The following is a 20534-nucleotide window of genomic DNA, read 5'->3' as shown; positions in this document are numbered from 1 at the left end:
TGGTGAAGTGCCCCTTTAAGAGCTTCCAAGAACATACAGATGAGCTGTATGGGAGAAGGTCTAGCACCAACTACCTCTGGTGAATGTTGGAAATAAAGCAAGCTAGAAATTCAATGAAAGTCATCTTTATTTTTAAAATCCCCTTAAAAAACAATCTGTTCTCCACATCCTCTTCATGTTCAGTATTCCTCTTCCGCTGCCTCTTCCTCACCATCAGCCCCCACCTCTTCATAATCCTTCTCCAGAGCCGCCATGTCCTCCCTGGCCTCACAGAACTCTCCCTCCTCCATACCCTCCCCCACATACCAGTGGACGAAGGCCCTCTTGGCGTACATCAGGTCAAACTTGTGGTCGAGCCGTGCCCAGGCCTCCGCGATAGCCGTGGTGTTGCTCAGCATGCACACGGCCCTCTGGACCTTGGCCAGGTCTCCTCCGGGCACCACGGTGGGGGGCTGGTAGTTGATGCCCACCGTGAACCCTGTGGGACACTGGTTGGCCGGCTCGAAGCAGGCGTTGGTGATTTACGCCACGGATAACTGCTCATGGTAAGCCTTCACCGCAGAGATGGGAGTGTAGGTGACCAGGGGGAAGTGGATGCGGGGGTAGGGCACCAGGTTGGTCTGGAACTCGTTCAGGTCCACGTTGAGAGCTCCGTCGAAGTGCAGGGAGGCCGTGATCGAGGAGATAATCTGGGCGACGAGGCGGTTCAAGTTGGTGTACGAGGGACGCTCTATGCCCATATTCCGCTTGCAAATGTCAAAGATGGCTTCGTTGTCCACCATGAAGGCACAGTCGGAGTGTTCCAGAGTCATGTGGGTGGTCAGGATGGAGTTGTAAGGCTCCACCACAGCGGTGGACACCTGCGGAGCCGGGTAGATGGCGAACTCCAGCTTAGACTTCTTGCCGTAGTCGACAGACAGGCGATCCATCAGCAGAGAGGTGAAGCCAGAGCCGGTTCCTCCACCAAAACTGTGGAAGAGCAGGAACCCTTGGAGCCCACTGCACTGGTCAGACTGCAAGGAACAGAGATTTCCATCAGGCATCTTTGTTTGCAATGTACAAATAATTTTATGAATATAAACAAATCTACTCTATAGCAGAGATCTGGAGCGGCGTGATGAAATATTCTGACGTTCACTCAGGTTGGATTAAACATTTATTTGATGCAGAGTTTCGTTTGAGTCAGTTCTCACCATTTTTCGCACCCTCTCCAGCACAGATTCCACGACCTCCTTGCCAACAGTGTAGTGGCCACGGGCGTAGTTGTTGGCTGCATCCTCTTTGCCCGTGATGAGCTGCTCAGGATGATATAGCTGGCGGTACGGCCCATGCCAGATCTCATCTGAGGACACAGCCATTTTAGTACAAATGCATTTCAACTGCATCAGCGCCAACAGCTTATTGATGTAGCGTGTGCATTTACCAGTACTTAATAAAAAGGTGCATTTTGAAAATTCTCACTTGACAAATAGTCTCATTGGAGGAATACGTCCCTTCAGTTTCCCAGTGTTAACATGTCTATTTTAGTTATCTTTTTATTATTAAAAACTATTGTTTTATTGCACTATTGAAGCAGGCATGGCCAACTGTATGCCCATTGCCCTGGTATGTATGTGATGAATAAAACTCATGAATCATTGAACCCAAGGGGCACAGCTGATTGAAAATTGCAGAATGGATACAATACAGCTCAATACACACAATTGTTAAGGGGATGCAGACCATTAACTTTGTCTTGTTTACATCAGGGTCTCCCATTTTCAAGTCATCGTAAAATTAAAAGCCCTGTGTCATGCTAGTTGTGCCCAATGGTTTCATCGACGAATGCCAATAAATAAACGTGCCATTTCTGGGAAACTGAAGGACATGCATAAACCTTTTCCCACCAACGAGAAATAAATCAACTGAAATTCTAAAATGTCAAAGTACTCCTTTAAGGTGGCACTAATGACTGAACACTCACCTATTACTGTAGGCTCCAGGGCCCTCATTTATCAACAATTCTTAGAAAGTGTTCTATTTTTGTACTTAAGCACAGAATTTAGAATGTGTACACAGAAATATCGGGATTATCAACCGTGCGTACACTGGTCCTACGCTCCTCTGTGTTGATAAATACCATTAGTTCTGACCGTCAATGCTCGTGCATGATTATCCATATATGGTAATGAAACACCCCCCATGGGATGTGAAATAATGGACTGACCCGAGCGAACTCTGAGAAACTCCACAAGCGAGATTGTTCACGGAGGCGCCGTCGAACCTTATGGGAGAAATAAAAGGCTGGCGGACTTGTGATGTCAGATATCAACGACTCCCTAAGACTTGCTGCAATTCTGCCTGGACAACTTTGCCCCCTTGGTTGATTTTTTTTGTCAAATAAGTTGTGCAATACGTCACTTTTGGTGAGTTGTTTCTATACAATTCAGTTATGATATTTAGGTATGACACAGGACTACACAAGCATTTTTTGTATAGAAATGTGTCAACAGACTAAAGCAGGGAACCACAATATTTTGCATACGAATTATGCAGAATGTAATATCATAACCGTCTATTACTTTTCTTGCAATTGAGCCAATTTTCCTTAGGTACGGTTTTGAGGTGTGTGTTAAACAGAATGTAGTATCAAAAACACATTCACAAAAAGTATGGGTTACTGAATGCTGAACTGCACTGTTATAATCACTAAGCCATTGTAAGACCTTACCCGTGTCCCTGTATCACTCGTCTCTGGTGCCCTTTGATAAAAACGTCCCCATGTCCATTTTCCTTTTTTTTTGGCATATTTCAGTTAGTCACAGTAAAAGTCACCTAGTAAAAGTGAGATAATTGACAATATCAAAACATGCTAGGGCTGTACCGAATAGTTCGAAGCTTGGTTCATAATGTTATTTGAATTCTAAAAACATAAGAAAATTGTAATACAATTTAATTTTTTTTTTTTTTGCCAAGGTATGGCGAGTGCCATACCAGAATGACGCCCCTGGACCCTGCCATCATTCATAGCCTATCCTTTATAATGTTATAGGCTATTTCATTTACAGTTTACTCCATCAGCCTACCCAGCATGTAATACGTTCTTTGTTAGAACTCAACTCATTATTTTGCGCATAGATTGCAGGAACGTTTTGATTTATATTTTAAAGGCTTTGACACAAAATGAAATAAGTGGAATTTCTAAGCTGCAAGCAGAATACAAGTCATATCACCCACACAATATATGCTCTGTATCCAGAGCATGTATGCTTTCCATTCATTTAAGACACATTTATTGCGTCTTATATTATAGGGTTTTGTATACACAAACTCAAATAACCTCTGTTCTCGTTGCAATGCATTTTTTATTCTTTCTTATACAGTAGGAAGGGGGAAGAACACTATCGTGGGTGTTCATATGGACTTGTATTCTGCTTACACCTTCGGGGTTCCACTTGTTTCGTTTAGCATTATGGCAAAGCCTTTTAAATATAATCAAAAGGTTCCCGTATTTTTGCAATCTATGCGCAAAATAATAACGAGTTGAGTTACGCGGAGCGCAGTCTGTACACCCCGTATATTCCGATAACGCTATATATAAACCATGCTGCATTCATTCAGAAGGAAACACTTATTATTCCAAATGCTATTTATAGGGTTGACCATAATTACACTACTGTTGCTATTTTACAATTAACTATAATGATTTACGGGAGTCATACAGAACACGTCAAACTAATGAACAGAAGCTTATTTCCGCGTTGAAACTAATGCATGAAACTGATGAGAGCATATGCCGTCCGTATGCAGTATCCATATTCTACCGCCGGGCGCCAGGTACGCATGCCCTGAGCCGAGCGTAAATATACGCACAAAGTCAAGTTCACGTTCAAATTGATAAGTCCCACACTTTGCTTAGAAATGATCGTACGCACGGGTTACGCACATATCTGTGCGTATGCAACGTTGATAAATGAGGGCCCAGGTCTATGAAGACAGCCCAAGGGACATATTTCCCAGCCCCCGTTTCACTGAAGAAGGTTCCGTAGGCGGACCCTGCAACCCCACTGCCTGTCTGGAGGGTCCCAGCAGGAGTTGCCCATCTGAACTCCCGCCTGGCCAATATGGACCGAGATGCACTCCCTCCGTTAAGAACCATGTGATTTGTAAGGATTAAAAAAAGAACAAAGCCTAAATCATTAGAAGTCCAAATGTAATTCTGGTCAGCACATCATATTTCACATATTTCACTTGTGAAAAAGCACGAGAGGACAATGTTGCAGTAAGAACTGAATGAGTCTGCTTTGCTCACCATAGTTGGAACAGATGGTTCTTCAGATTTCAGTACTTGGAATAGAACCCTGAAAACGGTTTCCTACACGTTGAACACAAATCAAACATCATGAAAATGTTGCATAATTATAGCCATCGTTTCTCTGAGGGTATAACAATCCTCACCTGACCACCGTTCCACAAATGATACCAAAGCTGCTAAGGCTTTATGCTGCAGAGGAGGTGGCTCTCATTTGTTGTACTTTGATAAAGAATTTCTTAGCCGTCCACTGCACTCATATTGTAGTCTTGGTGGAAACTGAAAGTAATGAAACTGAGCAAAGGTTCAGTCAGGAAGCAGAGTACCTTGCAGCACAACTCATTATCCAACCAGTTTAAACTTTAGAGAATGTCTGCTCATTGGTCTTTGTGCCACACCTCATGATCCAATTAACCAATCAGTTTATCCTGAGCGTGACACACCTTCACTCATGCCTTTTCCTGAATCAGCTGTGTAGCTGATGGCTTTGAGTACAATTGGTTACAAAATACTAATTGGTTATGAATGGTATATTGCAATATAATTGGAAATTGGAAATTAAAGTAAAAATGCACATATAGCCTACACTAATATATATATATATATTTAGTAATGCAACGTGGTGGAAATACACAACTGTATAAATGTATTGTGAAAACTATAAGACTCCACAGTTGAACAGGTGTCATTGGTCAAATGTTGCTACCACACTCTCCCACAGTTGTAAAAACACAACCAGTATAAAGCATGCTCTAATTTACATTTAGGGGATATATTTCACAATAATAACATATGTACATGTTCTAGACATTCTAATGATCACCAAACAAATTATTGCAGGCATTTTACTTACTTTTTTTGTGAGGAATGCCGTCCAGTGAAAAGGAGAGGTGTGAGAGGTGAGAGGATTTTGAAGTTGTGAAATGTCCTGCCTCTGTGGGTGGTGCTTATATGCAAATATACTGGCCAATGGCATTGCAAGACTAAACAATAGGATCCACTGATGATGTTTAGGTGACAAATTATTTATACCCTTTTAATTTTTTTTTAATAAAATACAAATGTTACACATGTGCAACTGTGGGCCTTGGTTAAAGGTGCTATAGATAACACTTTTGTGTAGAGTAATCATTTAAAAATAATAAAGGGGGTAGGTGGGGGGAGGGGGGGTTGGACAGGGGATGGGTTTGATTGATTGATTGAAAACTTTATTAACAGACGCAGAATGGGTACAGTACAGTACAGCTCAATACATACAATTGTTAAGGGGATGCAGACCAGAGAAAGACTTTCGTCTTGTTTACATCAGGGTCCCCCATTTTCAATTCATCATAACATATATGACATACACGACATACAGATAGACAGTACTGCTACATATATACATTTATGACATACCAGATTTGCAAATACAGTACTGTTTGTGAAACAAAAAGGGTCCAGAAAAGAGTGTATATACATTTGACGTAGAAACTGTACATTGGAGGAGGTTGGGTAGGTGGGTGGGGTTGGGTGGGGGGGGGGACTGTACATTGGAGGTGGGTGGGGGGGGGGGGTTGGGTAGGGGGTGGGGGGGGACACTGTACACTGTACATTGGAATACTGACAAAGCCATACTTGGTAATTTACTGTACAACTGGGTTAGGACATTTGTGGGGGCCAGTTTCGAATTGCAGTCTCCTGTAAGTGTTCCTTAAGAGTGTTTTTGAAAGTGGGTAGTGATTCACATTCCTTTACAGCTTTGGGTAGGGCGTTCCACATTGATGTGGCATAATTTGCGAAACGTGTTTAGTCCCTTGTTTGAGCCGAATCTGGGTTTAACATGATTTGTGGAGCTCCCTCTGGTGTTGTGATCGTGGTATTCACTGACCTTTTGGAAGTATTTTGACATGTACATGGGTACCTTGGTCGTGTAGTGTATCTTGTAGACCAGGCCCATTGCAAGTTGCTGTACTCTGTCGTCTACTCTAAGCCATCCTAGGTTGTCAAAGTGGGCAGGGGTGAGGTCGGTTCTAGGAGTCAGGTCAAGCAGTAGTCTGACCAGTTTGTTTTGAGATGTTTGTAATTTGGTTTTTAGTGCCTTTGAGGTGCTTTGGTACCATGAGGTGCAAGCATAGTCGTAGTACCCTTGAATGAGTGCTCCTGCCAGAGTCTTCAGGGTATTCTTGTTTACCAGAGAGGAGATCCGGTACAAGAATCGAGTTTGTTGGTTGACTTTTTTTATTACATTGGATGCCATTTTGTCACAGGAAAGATTAGGCTCTAGGATGGAACCCAGGTAGGTAATTTCATCTTTCCTTGTGACAATATTGTCACCCACTGTAACTGAGAAGCCGTCGGTCGTTCTGAGTTTGTTATTTGAACCGAAGAGAATGGACTCTGTTTTGCCCATGTGTAATGATAGTTTGTTATCGCCGAGCCATATGCAGATTTTGCCTAGTTCCGAGCTGAGGGGTTTTTCAACCTGTAACTTGTTCTTGTCAGAGACCAGCAGGGCTGAGTCGTCCGCAAACAGGAACAAGTTGCAGTCACACGCAGTGATGCCACAGATTACTTGTAAAAGTAATCTGATTACTGATTACTGATTACTCCTTTAAAAAGTAATCTTAGTTACTTTACTGATTACTTGATTATCAGAGTAACTTAGTTACTTTGAAAGTAACTAGGTTACGAAGTCGTCCCCCCTGCTGCTGCCACAACATAAGAATGACAAAAAAAATTGAGTAAAATGTACTCAGTTTGAGTAAAATGTACTAATAGGGCAGGTAGGCCTATCTATAGATCTATAGATTTCACAAAAGATAAATGGTCAATAACACCACATGTAGGCTGATATGTAGCCTACCTTTGAGGCCTGCCCCATTCAGATATGGTTCTACGTTATTATTATTTATTATTGTGTGAATGAATGAATGAAAACTTTATTTAACAGATTGCAGAATGGGTACAATACAGTACGGCTCAATACATACAATTGTTAAGGGGATGCAGACCTGAGAAAGACGTTTGTCTTGTTTCCATCAGGGTCCCCCATTTTCAATTCATATAGACATTTATGACATACACAACATACATGACATTTATGGCATAGGGACATATAGGTATTTAGTACTGATACATTTGTGACATAAGCGGTATTCAAATATACAGTAATGTTACCCCTAGATCCTGACAGAGTATATACATATGATGGGGAGGGGACTGTACATTAGGAGGGGGTGGGTGGGTGGGAGGGAAATATACACACGGCGGGGAGGGAATATATATACTGCAGTGTTGTCAGTGTGCTACTGACAACCTACATACTGCAGTATGGTGTTCCATGTTCATGAATAGTGCAAGCAAAAGATGTTTAACTCAAAGGTGGAACATACTGTTTGGCTGGTGCAGCTCCGACTCCGAGTCCTGTAGAAGTCGATGGTCGTGCTGTTCTGTATATTCCATATGCGGTAGACTGTATTTTGTTTCCTCCGCAAAGTGAATGTTTTTTTCACCCGGCTTAGTTTACACAAACGTTAAGTAGACTAGTGAACTTCCAGTGCAAGGAAGCGTTACGAGCGCGAGCGTCTCCCTGCTACTGTAGCTCGCAGGTCAGCCTGATAATAACAATAACAGCCGCGCCCACCAGCATGGCTCAACACGCGAGTTTGCGTGCTGTGACGTCACTCCCCAATACAAGGAAAAGCTTTCCAAACGTATATTTGACTGTCGAAAACGAAAGAAAATACTGCATTCCCCCTGCATTATGATGAGATAGTAACGAAATAGTAACGCACAGCCACTTGAACAAGTAACTGCAATCAGATTACTGGCTTGTAAAGATTAACGCGTTAGATTACTATTTTCGGGGGAAAGTAATCAGATTACAATAACGCGTTACTTAGTAACGCGTTAGTGGCATCACTGGTCACACGCTGGGTGGGGGAGGGGGTTTGGACATTTATGGAGGCCAGTTTCGAATTACAGCCTCCCGCAGGTGCTCTTTGAGAGCGGTTTTGAAGGTGGGTAGGGATTCAAATTTTTTACGGCTGTGGGTAGGGCGTTCCACATTGATGCGGCATAATTGCGAAACGTGTTTAGTCCCTTGATTGAGCCGAATCTGGGTTGAACATGATTTGTGGAACTCCCTCTGGTGTTGTGGTCGTGGTATTCACTGACCTTTGGGAAGTATTTCGACATGTACATGGGTACCTTAGTGGTGTAGTGTATCTTGTTGACCAGGCCCATTGCAAGTTGCTGTACTCTGTCGTACTTTTCTACTTGTGAAGTGGAATACATGGCTCTAGCCTCAACGATACAGGAGTGCATATACCTAGAACAACTACTTGAAGGTATTGATGACGTTCGCACCTGTGATATGATCTGATATCTGCTTGGGGAATGGCATATGTCTCAAATGTGAAAGCGCGTCCCTGTTCAGGTCATTTGCATACAAAACAACGCCTACAGAGCTCCTTATAAGGCAACTAATGACGCAGCCGCGTGAAAATGGAATGGCGGAAGCGCTTTGCAAGTCTTGACCAGTGATGCCAGTGACGCGTTACTAAGTACCACCTGCTCAGCTCTCTCTCATCCTCTCAGCTGCACCTTGAAGTAGCAGGTGCACGCTGCAACAATGTTTATGACCAATGTGAAATAAACCAAGCCAAAAAGGCTAAAGAGTTCGTCTCTCATCGATTCCTTTCCTCCGAATGCAACGCAAAGATAAGCTGCAGTCATTATCTTAAGTCTTGATTGGTCTTTTTTGTTTAGTCTATGGGAAAAAGCTTAGTTGATGACCATATTTAGTCATCATTATAGTTGACAATTAACACTGTACTCGAGTAAAGTACAAATCCACAAAAACAGTACTTAAGTATTGTATTACTCAAGTACTTAACCTTTAATCAGAGTAAAGTAAAGTGTATGTTAAAAGTGGTATGTGGTCCAGCTGTGCTGCTCTGATTACGTCCTCTTTAAGTTAACAGGCTTCAAATGTGAAAGTATATAATCTTCATCCTTTTCTTAAAGTAACTACTAACTGATGGGTTGAGATAAATGTAGTGGAGTAAAAGTATAAAGATCCCTAAAATGAAAAGACAAAAGTACAAGTAGCTAAAAAAATTGTACTTAAGTAAAAGTACTTAGTTACTTTACACTACTGCTAAAAGTGTTGATGTTCACGCAACACAAGTTTGAATAATGTCAATTAATTGAACAACATTGAAGATTTACCTTATTGTTAATGTACACAAAGCAGTTGAATGCTTTCTGCATATCTCTCCTAGTTACACATTACACAAACATGTATTATGTATTTCATCAGAGAGAGAACAGTTGGGGGGGGGGGGGGTTCAGGGCCTTGCTCAAGGACACTTTGACAGATATGGCAGGCACAATAGAAGGAATACCAGCCACTCTCCAGTTGTTAGCTTGCAAGAGTACACCCTCCTGACCAACAGTCTCATCCGAGAACACCAATAAAGTGCTACTCCAAAACAAACGCTGCGACGAGGAGTTCAACCAACAATCATTGCAATGATTTTAAAGTGATAAAAAAGATCACTTCACCAAAAGGAAAAACTGTTCAGATGGATTTAGCAGACAATTACTTTGAGAATTGAGTAAATGAGTTTGAATATAGCCACCAGTGAGTGATGTCATCTGGGATATAGAATCCTTGTTGCGTAAATTACAGCTCAATTAAATGATATAACATGGTATCTGCAATTTTTTCTCTTTTACGTAATTTCATTGAGCTGTAATTAACACCACATGACTCAATGTCCCAGATGACATCACTGGTGGCCATATTCAAACTAAATTACTCTCAATAACTAAAAATGTATGCATGCTCAAGTGTTGGATTCTCGAAGTCAACTTCCTCCCTGTTGCTACGCAACTGCTGCGTGGGGGGGAACTGTCCAGCCTGGTACATTGTGTACGGTTCATTTAGTGCAGAAACGGATCGTTAAGCGGCAAATTAAAGACAATCAAGCGGAATTCTCTTCAGTCCTTCACAATGCCAAAGAGCTGCTGTGTTACGTGTTGTACTAATGACAAACAGAAATACAAATTGCAAGTTTTATACCATCACGGAGGAAAAAGTGGCTGTGGCCAACGTTCGGCTAACTCGCTCTGCTGTTGTGGTCGTGGTAGCTACATGCTAAGCTAACGTTAATCACATCATATCGAACCGATAGGAGCTCATCTTATCTAATCTTACGTAGATGTTTGATCGGGTAGTGGCACACGTGGTACCACCACGGATTAGATAAGATAAGCTCCTATCGGTTCGATATGATGTGATTAACGTTAGCTTAGCATGTAGCTACCACAACACTAGAGCTAGTTAGCCGAACGTTAGCCGCCAGCCACTTTTTCCTCCGTGATGGTATAAAACTTGCGATTTGGATTTCTGTGTTTGTTTTGTTATTAGTACAACAGCAGCTTCAATTTGGGTATTCGAGAGATGGCCATGTCTGTATGCGTTTTGTATGGACATTATGTCAAGTCAATCAGGGGGAGCTTCTTTGAATCATATCTCGCCTTAGAATCACCAGAAAGGCTTTCGAAATAGTGAAATGCCATGTTGGCCTCAATATTTTCAAAACAAATCGTATGAAAATGTTATGAAATGAACAAGAATGTGATAAAACATGTAATAAAAACACACCTCAACGCATGCATTTGATGGTGGAAATCCGTATGGCCCCCCTATACCAAGATGGCGGCGGTCTCGTGACATCAGAGTGTCTTCGAGAATGTGTGTGAGAATATGTGCAAAATAAATTTGTTTTTGGTGAAGTGCGACTTTAAGAGCTTCCAAGAACATACAGATGAGCTGTATGGGAGAAGGTCTAGCACCAACTACCTCTGGTGAATGTTGGAAATAAAGCAAGCTAGAAATTCAATGCAATTAATCTTTATTTTTTAAATCGCCTTAAAAAAAAAATCTGTTCTCCACTTCTCTTCAGGTTCAGTATTCCTCTTCCGCTGCCTCTTCCTCACCATCAGCCCCCACCTCTTCATAATCCTTCTCCAGAGCTGCCATGTCCTCCCTGACCTCACAGAACTCTCCCTCCTCCATCCCCTCCCCCACATACCAGTGGACGAAGGCCCTCTTGGCGTACATCAGGTCAAACTTGTGGTCGAGCCGTGCCCAGGCCTCCGCGATGGCCGTGGTGTTGCTCAGCATGCACACGGCCCTCTGGACCTTGGCCAGGTCTCCTCCGGGCACCACGGTGGGGGGCTGGTAGTTGATGCCCACCTTGAACCCAGTGAGACACCAGTCCACAAACTGGATGTTGCGCCGGCTTTTGATGACGGCGATGGTGGCGTTGACGTCTTTTGGGCACCACGTCTCTGCGGTACAGCAAGCAGTTGATGCCCACCTTGAACCCTGTGGGACACTGGTTGGCCAGCTCGAAGCAGGCATTGGTGATTTCTGCCACGGATAACTGCTCATGGTAAGCCTTCTCCGCAGAGATGATGGGAGCGTAGGTGACCAGGGGGAAGTGGATGCAGGGGTAGGGCACCAGGTTGGTCTGGAACTCGTTCAGGTCCACATGGGGAGCGCCGTCGAAGCGCAGGGAGGCCGTGATCGAGGAGACGATCTGGGCGACGAGGCGGTTCAAGGTGGTGTACGAGGGACGCTCTATGCCCATATTCCGCTTGCAAATGTCAAAGATGGCTTCGTTGTCCACCATGAAGGCACAGTCGGAGTGTTCCAGAGTCGTGTGGGTGGTCAGGATGGAGTTGTAAGGCTCCACCACAGCGGTGGACACCTGCGGAGCCGGGTAGATGGCTTACTCCAGCTTGGACTTCTTGCCGTAGTCGATAGACAGGCGCTCCATCAGCAGAGAGGTGAAGCCAGAGCCGGTTCCTCCACCAAAACTGTGGAAGAGCAGGAACCCTTGGAGCCCACTACACTGGTCAGACTGCAAGGAACAGAGATTTCCATCAGACATCTTTGTTTGCAATGTACAAAGAATTTTATGAATATAAACAAATCTACTCGATAGCAGCGATCTGGAGCGGCGTCAAGAAATATTCTGACGTTCACTCAGGTTTGATTCAACATTTATTTGATGCAGAGTCACGTTTGAGTCAGTTCTCACCATTTTTCGCACCCTCTCCAGCACAGATTCCACGATCTCCTTGCCAACAGTGTAGTGGCCATGGGCATAGTTGTTGGCTGCATCCTCTTTGCCTGTGATGAGCTGCTCAGGATGATATAGCTGGCGGTACGGCCCATGCCGGATCTCATCTGAGGACACAGCCATTTTAGTACAAATGCATTTCAACTGCACCAGCGCCAACAGCTTATTGATGTAGCGTGTTCATTTACCAGTACTTAATAAAAAGGTGCATTTTGAAAAATGTCACTCGACAAATCGTCGTCTCATTGGAGGAATACATCCCTTCAGTTTCCCAGTGTTAACATGTCTATTCTAGTTATCTTTATTATTAAAAACCATTGTTTTATTGCACAATTGAAGCAGGCATGGCCATTGGCCAACGGCATTTCACAGTATGCCCATTGCCCTGGTATGTATGTGATGAATAAAACTCTTGAATCATTGAACCCAAGGGGCACAGCTGATTGAAAATTGCAGAATGGATACAATACAGCTCAATACACACAATTGTTAAGGGGATGCAGACCAGAGAAAGACTTTGTCTTGTTTACATCAGGGTCCCCCATTTTCAATTCATAGTAAAATTGAAAGCTCTGTGTCATGCTAGTTGTGCCCAATGGTTTCAATGACTAATGCCAATAAATAAACGTGCCATTTATGGGAAACTGAAGGACATGCATAAACCTTTTCCCACCAGCGAGAAATAAATCAACTGAAATTCTAAAATGGCAAAGTACTCCTTTAAGGAAAACTCCAACATTTTGGGAAATTAGCTTATTTGGCATATACACTGGAGTTAGACAAGATACATACCCTTTTTCTTCTCTGTGCATGCAGCAGAGTAGGAAGACACGCACAGTTAGCCTAGCTTAGCGTCAGTCACTGGAAGTAGGTTCCTCCATTAGCCTAGTTCCAAACATCTTCCTACTCCTACTGCATGCACAGAGAAGAAAAAGGTATGCATCTTGTCTAACTCCAGGGTAGATGGCAAATAAGCTAATTTCCCAAAATGTTGGGAGTTTTACTTTAAGGTGGCACTAATGACCGAACACTCACCTATTACTGTAGGCTCCAGGTCTACGAAGACAGACCGAGGGACATATTTCCCAGACCCCGTTTCACTGAAGAAGGTTCCGTAGGCGGACCCTGCAACCCCACTGCCTGTCTGGAGGGTCCCGTCTGGGCTGAGGCCGTGTTCTAGACAGTACAGCTCCAAGCAGGAGTTGCCCATCTGAACTCCCGCCTGGCCAATATGGACCGAGATGCACTCCCTCCGTTAAGAACCATGTGATTTGTAAGGATTAAAAAAAGAACAAAGCCAAAATCATTAGATGTCCAAATGTAATTCTGGTCAGCACATCATATTTCACTTGTGAAAAAGCACAAGAGGACAATGTTGCAATAAGAACTGAATGACTCAGACCTACTCCTATCCAAGCTCCCGGAGGGTCATCAAAGAGAAGCCGCCTATTCTCAGTCCTTGCCCCACAATGGTGGAATGAACTACCCATCCAGTTGGGACAGCCGAATCCCGTCCAATCTTTCGCCGTCGACTAAAGACTCACTTCTTCAACAATTATCTGAAATGAAGAAAAAAAAAATCTAACCCTGACTAACCTTACTGTCATGCACTTGTCCTAATAAACTAACCTACACTGTAACACGCAACACTTTGATGAACATTGTTACTCAGCTGATAGAGTTGTACTGTGGTACCCTTGACTGAGATTTCATAATCAAAATGTTAGATTAACCCTGAAAACATCTGTAGTAATGGTAATTTATGCATTACATAGACTCTCAGAGTACATTCCGGAGGAAACCTCTCTAGGCAAAACCTCTAAGGATAAGGTTGTTTACACAGTTGTAGAGGCGCCATACCAAACCCCCAAGAACCAAACACCTTCTAGAAATGTGACGGTTGAGCACAGCAAGAGAGGCTGAAAGCGGAGATGCCTCTGTGAGACAAGACAAATGTGGTTAAATCTATACAAAAATAGATTACCATTTTTAGGAATGCCAAAGCTGGTTCCTTTCATAGAGTAATACAAAGTGTCAGTTTGGTAGATGGGGTTTGGTGATGGCTCTTGTGGACTGAATAGTATTAACCTAAGGAGCAATGACTATACTGGGTTAATGTTATATCAACACAAGCCCTATTAAGGAAATGTTAAAAGGTCTGAAGTCATCAGACCTCCTGGATGTTGAAAACTGCAAGAAGACACCAAAAAGACGCCACCTCATCAACATACCACGGGCCCCCCCCCCTGCTGCTACAGGCACCCACACGACAAGGAGATGTTGGGTCATATAGCCCTAACAAGAGGACTGCCTGTTTTAAGATACTTGTGATTGGTGGAACCAGTTGAAAGATAAGGTCATTTTGGGCCTATAAGTATAAGAGCAGTGCAGTTAGTTGGGAGGCCAGCCCACCGACCCGTCTCCAGGGGGGTCCGGCTGAGCCTCCATCGATCCACCAGAGAATGTGCTGTTATACATGTGAGTAGAATCATGGACTCTTATTGTTGGTTAGAGTAACATGTACAGATTCCTACCTTAGGACCAGGTTGTGCCCATGTGTATGGCTTAGTACATTCTCAGTTCATTAACATAACGACTAATATTTATGTGCAATACTGTCTTGATGTAGAGAGCCAACGTGAAAGGGCTATTGTGATTTACCTCATCAATCCTTTTGTACAATCATGTATTATGCTGAATTAATTCCTGTATGTAACTAATGCATTATCCACTCTTGGCCGTTCTGCAAATAAATGAGTATTGGACCATAGCTCCTGGTTGTCTGGCTATACAAGCTTATTCTCTACTGGCTATTTTTGGAAGTCAGACGAGGACCATGTTTCTATCACTCTGATATTTCCCTCCATCCAGTTAGCAACCTCATTGTACTGTAATTAACAGTAGATATTCATATAGGAATATACGACAGTACCCTTCTTGCTGTCTTGTCGTACAGAACTTGTAAGTCGCTTTGGATAAAAGCGTCAGCTAAATGACTAAAAGTAAATGTGAATGAGTCTGCTTTGCTCACCATTGTTGGAACAGATGGTTCTTCAGATTGCAGTACTTGGAATAGAACCCTGAAAACGGTTTCCTACACGTTGAACACAAATCAAACATGAAAATGTTGCATAATTATAGCCATCGTTTCTCTGAGGGTATAACAATCCTCACCTGACCACTGTTCCACAAATGATACCAAAGCTGCTAAGGCTTTATGCTGCAGAGGAGGTGGCTCTCATTTGTTGTACTTTGATAAAGAATTTCTTAGCCGTCCACTGCACTCTTATTGTAGTCAGAGGTGGAAACTGAAAATAATGAAACTGAGCAAAGGTTCAGTCAGGAAGCAGAGTACCTTGCAGGACAACTCATTATCCAACCAGTTTAAACTTTAGAGAATGTCTGCTCATTGGTCCAATTAACCAATCAGTTTACCCTGAGCGTGACACACCTTCACTCATGTCTTTTCCTGAATCAGCTGTGTATCTGATGGCTTCGAGTACAATTGGTTACAAAATACAAATTAAAGTAAAAATGCACATTATATATATATATATATATAGTAATGCAATGTGGTGGAAATACAAAACTGTATAAATGTATTGTGAAAACGATAAGACTACACAGTTGAACAGGTGTCATTGGTAAAATGTTGCTACCACTCTCCCATAGTTGTAAAAACACAACCAGTATAAAGCATGCTCTAATTTACATTTAGGGGATATATTTCACAATAATAACATATGTACATGTTCTAGACATTCTAATGATCACCAAAAAAATTATTGCAGGCATTTTACTTACTTTTTTGTGAGGAATGCCATCCAGTGAAAAGGAGAGGTGTGAGAGGTGAGAGGATTTTGAAGTTGTGAAATGTCCTGCCTCTGTGGGGGGTGCTTATATGCAAATATACTGGCCAATGGCATTGCAAGACTAAACAATAGGATCCGCTGATGATGTTTAGGTGACAAAATAACAGGAAAACAAATGATTTATATACTTTTTTTTATTTTATTTATTTTTTATAAAATACAAATGTTACACATGTGCAACTGTGGGCCTTGGTTAAAGGTGCTATAGATAACACTTTTGTGTAGAGTAATGATTTAAAAATAATAAAGGGGTGAGGGAGGGGGGGTTTGGACATTTATGGGGGCCAGTTTCGAATTGCAGCCTCCCATAGGTGCTCTTTGAGAGCGGTTTTGAAGGTGGGTAGGGATTTTAAAAAATTTACGGCTGTGGGTAGGGCGTTGTGGCATAATTGCTAAACGTGTTTAGTCCCTTGATTGAGCCGAATCTGGGTTGAACATGATTTGTGGAACTCCCTCTGGTGTTGTGGTCGTGGTATTCACTGACCTTTGGGAAGTATTTCGACATGTACATGGGTACCTTAGTGGTGTAGTGTATCTTGTAGACCAGGCCCATTGCAAGTTGTTGTACTCTGTCGTCTACTCTACTCTAAGCCATCCTAGGTTGTCAAAGTGGGCAGGGGTGAGGTGGGTTCTAGGAGTAAGGTCAAGCAGTAGTCTGACCAGTTTGTTTTGTGTTGTTTGTAATCTTGTTTTTAGTGCCTTTGAGGTGCTTTGGTACTTTATGAATAATGGATTTGTCGATTCAAGGTAACTAGCTTTGTTTACTATTCTAATAGCTCTTTTCTGTAGTTCAATAATAGTATCTATATTTGTTTTATAAACATTCCCCCAGACCTCAACACAATATGACATGTATGGCACAACAAGTGAAAAATACAATATATGCAAACATTTCTGATTTAAAAGCTCCCTTGTTTTGTACAGAATGCCAACAGATTTGGCTCATTTACCTTTGATATATATGCCTATACTATTTCTTGTCAGGGGTGATTGTGAGCCTTAAATTAGAAAAGCATTACTAGGCTCCTATTAAACTATACAGAACAGCCACTAGGATAATGTCACAAAGTGGTCTGTCTTTATCATACATATACAGGACTAGGGCTTTCCCCGACTAAGGATTTGGATAGACGACTATGATTGACCAAAATTTGCCGTTAGTCCACTATTTGTCGACAGAAAAATATATATATATATTTTTTTATTACATTTGGGCTGTGGGGGGTGCTTAATGTCTGAAGGAGTCGACTGAAGGCTTCTTGTCCTCTGCAAAAGCATGCAATGGGTCCACTGATGGATACTGTTATGTTTTACTGTTTTTAGATTATCATTGTGATTGTCATATGTATCTCATGTTGTTATGTTTTCTGTTTTCTGTTGTCTTTCTATGTGGACCCCAGGAAGACTAGCTCGCCACTTAGGTGACAGCTAATGGGGATCCTTTTAAACAATAAACAACAATAAACATCTTGATATTTGTCTAGTCTAGCGTGTTCATTAGATGGGTGAAATCCTCTTTCAGTGCCTCTGTGCCTGTTTTCCTAGGCAGTTAGCCTCTGGTATGCGTGCCATTAGCGTTAGCCACGCTTCTAGGCCTCTTTTCTTTTGGGAAGAATGATAAATTCTTCGACTAATAGGGGTCAGCCCTATACAGGACATAATGTAATAAAAAAAGTCAACCAACAAACAAGATTCTTGTACCGGATCTCCTCTCTGGTAAACAAGAATACCCTGAAGACTCTAGCAGGAGCACTCATTCAAGGGTACTACGAGTATGCTTGCACCTCATGGTACCAAAGCACCTCAAAGGCACTAAAAACAAGATTACAAACATCACAAAACAAACTGGTCAGACTACTGCTTGACCTTACTCCTAAAACCCACCTCACCCCTGTCCATTTTGACAACCTAGGATGGCTTAGAGTAGACAGAGTGCAGCAACTTGCAATGGGCCTGGTCTACAAGATACACTACACAACTAAGGTACCCATGTACATGTCGAGGTACTTCCCGAAGGTCAGTGAATACCACGACCACAACACCAGAGGGAGTTCCCCAAATCATGTGCAACCCAGATTCGGCTCAAACAAGGGACTAAACACATTTAGCAATTATGCCACATCAATGTGGAATGCCCTACCCACAGGCAGTGTTCATTTTGGCAGCTATTTTAATTTTAGTTTTAGTCTTAGTCATGTGTTAAATGCTCCTTTTTCGTTTATCATATTTAGTCACCTTCATTTATTTTTCGTTTAATCAGTTTTAGTCAACTACAGGTCTGAGCATTTGTCTTAGTCAGTTTTAGTCTCGATTTTGTCTTTTTTGTTTTAGTCTAGATTTAGTCGCAGAAAACGGATGACATTTTTGTCTAGTTTTCGTTAATAATAATAAAAAAAAATGGCATTTTATTCTCTTGTAATGCAATTCTATGTACCGCTACAGTCAGTCAAATTCACATTATTTCTATTGGGATCATAGATTCATGTAGATGCTCCTCTCACCCCATAACGTAATGAGTTAAAGATGTAAACAGTTAAAGACCCTCACCAGTCTTAAAATAACAAAAACAGTAAAGTGAACCGAACTTTTCCACAGCCCATGTGAAGCAGACATGACCCCTGGTTGTACAAAAATAATATATATATATATATTAGAGCTGGGCCGTTAATGGCGTTAACGTGCTGCGTTAACGCGATACTAGTATTGCGCGCTAATATAATTACCGCATTAATAAAAAAAATAATAATAATAATTAACATTTTTTTTTTTTTTTTACCTTTATTTACCCAGGGTAGGTTCTCTGAGCACAGATGCTCTTTTTCAGGAACGCCCTGCTTCACATTCACACAGTTCCATTCACACCTGGGAGCTGCCCAGTACAACCACAGTTGACACCATTGGCCACTGAGCAACTCCACTGGAGCAGTTGATTTGCATTGGCAGGGTTTGGCCCTGTCTGGCACCCAACGGGAAAAATATTATAGGCACTATAAGTAGACACCGCTACATAAAACAAGCTGGTCTGCCTGAGTGACTGGTGGAATAAGAAGAAATAGAGATTGGACTGATTGAGTCAAGCCATGTCACTTCAAGTTTGAAATGCTTCTTTCTGTTTTGCTCCTGAGAGTGTGCTAGATACTGTACTGTACTGGTAATATTATTTATTTGTGTTAACTTCTGAATAAAACAACTTATTAAACACAAGTACATCTTATTGAACATTATGATATTTCATTAACAATCATCATAGCAAAACAGCTTTTTCAAACAGTCTGTAATGCATTTTGGAAACGGGAGATGGGCTCATGGTGTAATGGGCCACCTGGCCTGAGAAACATAAGGAGGAAAGAAAAAGTAAGGACTTACTTCTGGTCATTATTTGGGTAGAACACATATTTTGAATGCCTTCGGCAGTTTTTGTTTTAGTTTTTTTGAGCCATTTTAATCTAGATTAAATCCAGGATTGCAGATAGATTAAAAAAAATTATCTATGCCCACCTCTAATATATATATATACATATAGAGCTGCATGGCACAAGCTATAATTTGTATCCACCCAAGGGCTGTCTACTATTAACCAACCTAAAACACGTCAGCCATTGCTTGCATGTCAAAAACACTAGGCTAACGGGCGAGCTCAACAACCTAGCTCAAAATAACCCGCTAGCATAAAATACGAACTTGGGGCAAACAAAAGTCCAGCTACTGTAGCTTATTGCAATACAGTTTTCCAGCCACATGCACCTAGCTCAACCGAACAGTCCGATGGTCACAAATGGAGGAACTCACCAGACCTAGTTGGCTTCAATATACTGTCAGTTATCCTTCAACCATGAACTATTGTAATTGAAATTTAGCTGGCTTATAGCCAGTGTTAATTTTGTCAGCTATTTAAAAAATTTGTTTTAGTCTTAGTCATGAGTCAAATGCTCCTTGATCATTTTCATCATATTTAGTCACCTTCATTTATTTTTCATTTTAGTCAGTTTTAGTCAACTTCTTAAATAGTGTTCTAGACAGCACCAAACACTTTACCCCCTCCAGTATCCTACCAAACCCAGTAACCAACACCCAGCCCCTTGTAAATTGTAATTTATTACAATTTACTCAGCCTAGTAACAGACACAATATTTCTGACACTGGAAATACATACCCCCAGGTCCCTAGATACCAAGAACATGAAAATGTACCTTGCAGAAGTGGAGCAATCTTCCATTTACTTAGGCATGT

General features: G+C 41.9%; 1 protein-coding gene and 1 pseudogene across 2 annotated transcripts; both read right to left on the bottom strand.

The window, feature by feature from the left end:
* Positions 1-553: 553 nt before the first annotated feature.
* On the bottom strand, positions 554-1358 carry LOC311242164 (tubulin alpha-4A chain-like; the record flags this gene model as incomplete). The annotated part of the gene is given in 3 exon segments (XM_084331115.1): positions 554-601; positions 603-1013; positions 1194-1358. Coding segments are annotated over 3 exon segments (624 nt in total).
* Positions 1359-11249: 9891 nt separating this feature from the next.
* Positions 11250-14880, bottom strand: LOC311242163 (tubulin alpha-1 chain-like; annotated as a pseudogene). Its single transcript has 4 exons — positions 14849-14880; positions 13468-13682; positions 12391-12539; positions 11250-12210 (listed from the first exon to the last, which is right to left on the bottom strand). The product of its transcript is annotated as a tubulin alpha-1 chain-like (transcript).
* Positions 14881-20534: the final 5654 nt, after the last annotated feature.

The sequence above is a fragment of the Notolepis coatsorum genome (assembly GCF_963971535.1).
Source record: "Notolepis coatsorum genome assembly, chromosome: 15".
NCBI lineage: Eukaryota > Metazoa > Chordata > Actinopteri > Aulopiformes > Paralepididae > Notolepis > Notolepis coatsorum.
Note: the sequence above shows the minus strand (reverse complement) of the source record. Positions and strands in the feature narration are given on the sequence as shown.